This window comes from Hevea brasiliensis, chromosome 10 (genome assembly GCF_030052815.1).
Source record: "Hevea brasiliensis isolate MT/VB/25A 57/8 chromosome 10, ASM3005281v1, whole genome shotgun sequence".
NCBI lineage: Eukaryota > Viridiplantae > Streptophyta > Magnoliopsida > Malpighiales > Euphorbiaceae > Hevea > Hevea brasiliensis.
The window spans coordinates 96,424,514-96,432,873 of record NC_079502.1 but is presented as its reverse complement, the minus strand read 5'-3'; the positions used below and the strand labels follow the sequence as shown (position 1 = coordinate 96,432,873).

Below are 8,360 nucleotides of genomic sequence, written 5' to 3'. Positions count from 1 at the left end.
CGGACCACTTCCTTTCCTTTGAAATTTCTGCCAAAACAGATCCTTCCAATGACTGTGCATGCAACAACTGTTCTTCAATCATCTTCTTCTTCATTACATCATCTCCTTGAAATATAAAACCCTAAAAAATACATGAAATTTCATGTTTTTAATTCACTTAAAGGCAGGCAGATCACAATCATTCTATTTATAAATGATACAAAATCTTAAAGAGTGATATGCAGTAATTGTTAAAAAAAGTTGAGTTGCTGGTTTTAGGTATTCTAATTAATACCACTGCAAATTCAAGAACAGCAAAAATGGCAGAGAAACAAACACAGGATGAGACGAAATAAGAAAAGCTAGCTAGTATAATGTGACATTACATTACCTTCCATGAACATATAACATAAGCTTGTCACTCTCCTCAGTCTTCTTCTCTGCTCTGCCTCATCATTTGTATGCACGTGCAAGTGGGGTTGGAGAGTCTCAGTATTCAGTGATCAGTAATGACCCTTCAACAATATATGTGACAAAACGACATTATGATAAAACAGGAGAAAGTAGATGTGGAAATTAACTTCAAACACTTAAATGCATTATCGTTTCGTTTCATCTAGTGTAAAGTTATTACCAAGAGTGAATTTTGATCCAATGATTAAGGTTATTGCATATGAATCAAAGCTTCATGGATCTATTACATAATGCACAAAAAAAAAAAAAATTCTCGACACTGTGACATCATAAAATTTGAAGATTATCTGCTAACTGTCTCTTAACTTTGAAATTTGTTATGTTTTCGTCTTTGAATTTTATTTTGTTATCATAAAATCATTAAACTTAAAAATTTTTACATAAAAAGTTCATCAACTTAAAAATACATTACATAATAAAATCTTTTATATTAGAATCTCATAATATCTCCGATTAATTTAATATGTCACAGTGCACTGCGGTTTGGTCTGCAACATAAGGTTATATATGATTACCATTACAATTTGGATAAGTCTATTCACCTCGGTTTAGTTTGGACTTGTTTTATTAGCCTTTATGGAAAGCTACTGATACATCAAAAGTAGCTATCATTCATGAAGCCTAAAGTATAGGTAAGGGAAATTGTATGTGTAGTGGAAGGAAAGGACCTAGAGAGGGAGAGACCAAGAAAACAATAAACATTATATCAAAGCTGTACCTCTCCTTTAAACGAGAAAATCACCTCAGGGATGGCACCGAGGAGGTGCTGTAAAATTAGTTTAACATGATCATATTGATATAGAGATGACGATAAATGATAATGCACAAGCTGAAAGGCAATGCATTAATGATCACTAAATTAGTCTTTGAATTAATTATATTGTAATCACAAAAATTTTAATTTATTACAATTGAACCGTTAATTAAATTTTAATTTTATTTAAATTTATTTTAATTGAATATATTTTGATCAATCACATTAAACTTATTATTTTCTTAAGTTAATCTCAAAATTTTCATAGTATTATAAAACACTAGAAATCAATTTTATGAATCCCAAATTTTTTGAAATCAATCTAAAAATTAATACAAAATGATGAGCATAATAAATTAATTTTTATGACAATAATAAAATTTAATGATTAGTTTAATAATCATTAATGAAATTTATCTCCACCCATTTAAAGAATTTCAAAATACCAAAAGGATAAAAAAAAAAAATCAATATATATGTGCAAAAATGAGACCAAGACCAAGTAAATGTGATGGGTCCTATTAGGAATGTTTAGGTTATGGGCCAGGAGAATTCATAAGGCTTTATTCATCCCATGTGGCCAATACCACAAAAACTTCTGAACAACCCAGCCCAAAATACCAAAGATTAAACCCTGCACGGCCACCAAGAAAAGCAAACATCGCCTTGTTTGGTTGGAGTAATTAAGCCAAGAAGTCATTTTCTCTGATTTCCTTTACTTTTTAGGAAATAAAAAGTTAAAACCAAGTAAGATCTAAGCCTGATCATCCATCACATATAGAAAGAGCTCTAATGACCAATGATTTTTTTATGTAGTGTGATAAATTTTGATTCATTTATTAATTTAATTTGAGTTATTTACTGCCAAACGATTAACAATTTATTTTAATGTATATAAAATTTAAAATAATTTAAATTTAAATAATTTACAAAATTAATAATTCAATTGAAAGTTGATCAGATTTCTACTAACAGATGAATTACAATGAACATACAATACAATCATACATAACAATATTATTAGATTTCAGAAGAAAATGGTTACACTCACAACATCACTTTCTATATGTATAGATGCTTATACAATTACATAATCATTACTGGAGTGGAAAAAATTGCAGAGAAAAGCAATTTCCAATACAATTCTTCATTCATTTCCACATCAAGCTACAATTCTTCATTCATTTCCACATCAAGCAATCAACCCATATTTCATCAACTGAAAAATAAGTTTTACAAGCCTGCAATGCACTCTCATAAAATACACTAGTAATAGTTTATCAATATCGTGTTACTGTTTTGCTTCCACAAGGATTTACTACCTTATCTCTTGCTAAATGAAACCATTTCTCTCCTTCCTAAATGGAAGCAACTTCTTTGCATATGAATTGATCTCTCATTTCAGACTCATTAGTTCTACTGCTTTGATGTCATTGAGCTATCTGACCGGAGTAGATTACCTTGAGTTTCAATGTATGGTCTAATGAAAGTCCTCCGCCACCAGACCTCGAAGGCTTTCTGGAGATTTGGGCAATTATCGCCAGCCTTCAAAAAACTGCCCAACCATGCAAGCAAAATACTCTGTTGGTTCTCCAGAGGTAGAGTCAGGATTGTCCTCCCTATGCCTTCCTCCACCACCTTCCGATCAAATGAGCGGCTACCATGTTGTAACCAACTGTAGTCATTGATCAATGGCTGTAACCAGGTTTGTAACAATAGGTGACGAGTGTCCTTTAATGGTAGCAGCTCTCCTCTTCCAATTCCAACAAACAGCCTTGCAGTAATGCAGCTAACATGGTAACGGGACACTATAGGCAGCTTTGCATGTAGGGCTGCCAACTCCTGCTGACTAGCCCACATTAAAGCAAATTCATCTGCCACTTGTCTGTTGGCCAAAATGTCAAGCAACCATGATAAGTTATCAGCCTCAAGAGCTATTCGTTTCACCACTGGTTCCCTACTGTCCATAGGTTTATTAGCAAACTCAGGTTCTGCAGCTTGCCTGAATAAAGACAACAGCGAATCCAAGCAACTTCTACATGAACTGTAGATGGTTTCATTGCAGATGTCAGCTGAACCTGAATAACTTGGAAGGCTATTGTTCTCTCGAAGGAGTTTCAGTACCACAGATTTCATTTCACGGCGGCCTCTCTCTTCATTGCTTGTAAGAACAAGTTCCATTATGTGGGAAAGTGTGTCCTTAGGCGGATTAACAACCTCAGAAGAGACTCGTTTCAAAACTGGTGTGACCCCAACACCTTCATTCTGGAGTCGTAGAACTGAAGAGATCACCTTTTCTTCTTCTTCCTCCCCAACCCATGGAACTGCTTCCAAATATTCCAAGCATGACTGAATGCATGAGTTGAAGCCAATAAATTCAGCAATCTGCAAAACAGTTCTAAAAGTGTAAGGCCTACACAAACGTTAAAGATTTCACAAACCAAACATGAAAAGTGCTAAAGGAGGATTCAACTGACTGCATAAACTTCATATAATCCTTTCCATTCATGAATATTACAACTTCAAGATGCAGCTAGCTGCAGCAGACATTTGTTATCCTAACTATTGCCTGAATGGCATCATAAAATTCTAGAAATTGAACAGAAAAGTTCACCAATAATCAAATATGCCACAAAGGTCATATGCAAACAAGGATTAAACAATGTGAAACAAGAGAGAGGGAGAGACATATGGGGGATGACCACATTGCCACTTCTTAATACTAAATTTTACTTTCAAGACTATACATAATCATCAACAGGATCTCTAACACAGTGATCATGGTTAGAAGTGGTAGTATTCACTGGCCATTGGAAAAAGACAGAGAAAGGTTGCCTTGAATCTTGATAGGGTGTGGATTTAATGTTTACAATTCCATTCACCTTTTGCTTAACTCAAAATCACCATTTGCTATGCAAATCCTAGCTTTAGGTTTGATAATCCAGTATAAATATTGTAAGTTATGTGCCCAAACTGTGTTCAATTAGAATCAGCAGATTAGCAGCGTCTCAGCATCTATATAAGAACAACAATTAATGATCCCAACAACTCAAGTTTCCCTAGTACTGTCCAAATAAGCATATCTATATATTGACTGAAATGAAAAGATTTCGATTAAGCACGTCAAGAAATTGAAAAACAATGTACCAAACATAATGGGTATGGCTGAGAAGAAAAATAAGGAAAGCAATTACATCAGACAATAAAGGCATCAATTATATGAAAGAATGTCAAACCACTTGGTTAAGCTATGTGTAGACAAAAAGTCAAAGCAAAGAATGACGTGTTACACTGTATTTTGTTGATGCTGTCAAGGTATCAAAGCTTAGGCATAATGACCCATTGAAATTCTGGTTCTACTCTTAACACAAAATGGAACAGGTACATAAATACAAGTTGGTTTCAACTTTTAGGTTTCCTTCTTATCAAATAGGACAGTTAGATTTTTATTATCACCATTCACCAGAGTAGTAAATGCCACACCAAAACAGAAAAATAAGTCAAATCATGCAATATACATGATATTTATTGCAGTCGAGGACCCAAATATTGTCATAATAGGAGATGTACAAGAGGGTGTTACTTGACTCAAATATCTATTTGGTCACTTTTAGAACAAAGATTTAGGAAAGCTCAAGTACTTTCTGGGTATTGAAGTAACACAATCCAATATGGGCATTGTTATTTCACAAAGGAAACACGAATCGGATATCCTAGAAGAAACTGGCATGCTAGACTACAAACACATACATATCCCCATGGAGGAGCCATTGAAAGACCCTAGTCAATATCAGAGACTTTTTGGTAAACTCAATTTTCTCACAATCGCACGATCAAATGTCTTTTGCAGTAAATGTGGATAGTTTCTTCAAACTCTTTGTGATAATCATTGGAATGCAGTAATCCATATACTTAGATGTATCAAAGAAGCCCTAGGACAAGGACTATCGCATTAACTATGAAGACAGAAAACAAATACAAATTGTTGGATATTCTAATGAGATTGGGCATTTTCTCCCTCAAACAAACAATCTACTTCAGGATATTGTGCCCTAATTGGAGGAAACCTAATATCTTTGAAGGGTATAAAGTAGGATGTAGCGGCCATATCAAGTGTAAAAGCAGAATACCGAGCTATAGCCTTAGCAACTTGTGAGCTTATTTAGTTAAAACAACTTCTTCAAAAATTGAGATGTGAAGATATCAAACAAATGAAGTTGATTTATGACAATCAAGCATCACTGCATATTGCCTTAAATTCAATTTTTCACGAAAGAACAAAAAATATAGTGGTAGATTGTCACTTTATCAGACAAAAGATTGAGTCAAGATGTATTGCTATTAGTTTTGTCAATTCAAACAACCAGTTAGTATAAATCCTTACTAAATCCCTTAGAAGGTCTCAGATTGATTACATTAGTGACGAGTTAGGAACATATGATACGTATGCTCCAGCTTAAGGGGAAGTGTTAGAAAATGGATATGTGCGTTAAGATTATGCAAGTAAATGTGAGCTAGGATTATGCTTGTAAATGTGCCTATAGATATGTCCTATAAATTTGTAGCATACTATTCTCAATGTATGACTTGACAGTGTGTATATATATATACCTAAAAGCTTGAGGGAATAATCAAGCAATTCTTCTTCCATATTCTCTTTTGTTTCTTCTCCTTTTTCACTTTCTACAATCCAAGAACAACTAATACTTATTCATTAAATTAGCATGCTTCATATACACTAAAGGAAATAACGTATAGGAATAGATGAAGGTCACTCAACTTCTCCACAATTTTGATATATCCACTCCAATAGAGATTATTGAGAAACTTAATTTACAGCCACCCCCGTCTCTCTCCAAAACCAAAAAAAAAAAAAAAAAAAAAAAAAACCCCACCTGCCTTGACCCTTTGTTATAGATTTCCAATTTAACATCATAGGCAGTAGCGACTAGGAGCCCCCCAAAGACTAATGTCAATAACAGTCTTAACTCTCTTATTAGTCATAAGCATACAAAGAATAACAACTTATGATCCACAAGCAAAGTGATGTTATCATTTAGAAAGAAGTGAAAGATAAACAAGACTAAGGACAATCCAAATTTCATATATTTCTTTCTTTTTAGCCAACAGATAATTCAACATTGATTTCTCAAAGAATATAACCAACAAGACTACCACAACCCAACTTTTCCCTGCTGGAGCCAAGGACCAGTGGCAATGTACATGTCCTTCACTAAATGTAGCCTATGCTAAGTCATGCAAGTGTTATTTTCTGAATTGCTCACAATGCAAGACAAATCCAGAACAACAAAACCACAATCAAAGACCATTACTAAAAACATGTAAGCAGCAAAGTTGCCTTAAACTCCAATAAAAAGACCTGTTGCACCGTAAATTACCTTGATAATTCGAAGCACACGCGAGACAGTTTGCTTGATCAACCGCTGCTTCATTTCTTTGCAATACATCAGTCCCACGGTTTCAACATATATCTCAACATCATCACAATCGTCAATCTCAAGACAGGACATATTAAACTCCTCCCCAGAAAGCTTATCAGCAAAAAAGCTGCTGTTCTCCACTAAGACATTCTTGTGGACACTCAGCTTCACACAAAATCCTTGCTTTCCAAGTAGGACCACCTTCATATCACTGGTTCCAGGTTCCCCAAACTCTATCGCCACTTTCCTTGGCAAACTTTCTATTTTGGGCCTCGATCCTCTCTCATTAACAACAGAAGCACTAACACTAGGAGTATCTGAGCTGCAATTTCGCTGGTCATCAGAAACAACTACAGGTCTTAATGGAGCTGGTGGTGGCGGCTTTCTCTCATTAAATGGAGCTTGTTTCTTTTGGACAGTAGTCTTAGGTGGTGGTGAAGATGGTTTGGTTTTGTTTAGTGGATTTTGAGTTTTAACGGTCTTTTGAAACCCAACAGGAGAAGGACAACACCAAAAACCTTCTGGTGTTACAGCAATTGGGACATTTCGAATCTTGGTTTGGCCTTGTTCTACACTTGTAAGTCTAATTTCAGCCATGTTTAACAAGAACTTACAGCATTATTGAAATCAAGTTACGGCAATTGAAGTTAATCCTGGGAACCCTAAAATCAAAATTTTACTTTGTCTGAAACAAGTACTGCACTTGGAAAAGAGAAAACTTATTTCTTCTAGACTGAGCCACTTAAAATTCAATATACTACAAATTAGAGTTGAGAAAAAAACTAAACAAAATCTAATTGTAATCTAAAGTTTGCAGGAAGATAAGAACACAATTCAAAAGAGTAAAACTAAAATTCCTAAAAAAAAAAATACAAAAAAATCTATGCAGGCGAAAATCCCCACAAAAAGCAATTACACAGTTTCTCCCATGTCCTCCAAAACTAAATGCAGATCAGGTCCCAACAAAATCCCGTAAAAAATTTTCCTAACTAAATCAGCAACAAGCATAAAGTTAGAAACTTTGAGACCCCCAAAACACTATAAACTCACCCGAGGAGTGTGGAATTCAGAAACCTCCTTGAAAACCCATCTTGTATCTCATAGTTTTGAAGTCCAGGAGTGCTTAAAATCATTGAGAAGGAGCACTAATGTCAAGCATCAAGGGAACCAGTGAACAGATAGTTGCAAGGAGGAATAATGAGTGTGATGTCTCTTTTAACTGTAAAAGAAAACCCCAACACTCACAAATACCCTTATTAAAGTGAAAAAAGGAAAATAAAGCAGTGATGGGCTCAAAGGTTTGTGTCTGTCTATGCTTTTGATGATTGTGTGTGATGTGGGTCTCAGATTTTGCATGCCTTTGCCTCTCTCTGCAAATATTCCCTCTCTCTCTCTCCCTCCCCAAAAGCACTTTCCCAGTGATCAAACAGGCCTGTCTCCCATCATCTTCTTCCCGTCCCTTTTAAAGTCTTGATTTTTTAAAATAATTTTTCTGGTTTCTTCACGTATTTCGTTGCTTTTCTGGACCGTCGCTGGATTTTCTAGGCTGAAAGTGCGACCATCGTTTTCATACACAGTGAAATGACTGCAACACCCTTTTGGTAATAGCAGCAGAGAGTTCAATGAATACTCATGCATGGGGTGATTGAAGGGTACTATGAGGAAATTGCATCAGGCAGAGAGTTAAGAATGGCAGTCTTGGATAAAATTAG

The 8,360-nt window shown here is 35.0% G+C and overlaps 1 protein-coding gene across 2 annotated transcripts; it reads right to left on the bottom strand.

Annotated features, from left to right (window-relative positions):
- Positions 1–2,199: 2,199 nt before the first annotated feature.
- On the bottom strand, positions 2,200–8,360 carry LOC110639461 (BTB/POZ domain-containing protein At3g50780). 2 transcript variants are annotated; one of them, XM_021790423.2, is made up of 3 exons: positions 7,699–8,360; positions 6,607–7,345; positions 2,200–3,592 (listed from the first exon to the last, which is right to left on the bottom strand). In XM_021790423.2, exons 2-3 carry the CDS (start codon positions 7,243–7,245, stop codon positions 2,624–2,626), a joined length of 1,608 nt encoding a protein of 535 aa, XP_021646115.1. In that variant the 5' UTR covers positions 7,246–7,345; positions 7,699–8,360; the 3' UTR covers positions 2,200–2,623. The 2 variants fall into 2 exon arrangements, with proteins under 2 accessions (XP_021646115.1, XP_021646116.1); XM_021790424.2 differs by having other exon boundaries at positions 6,607–7,310.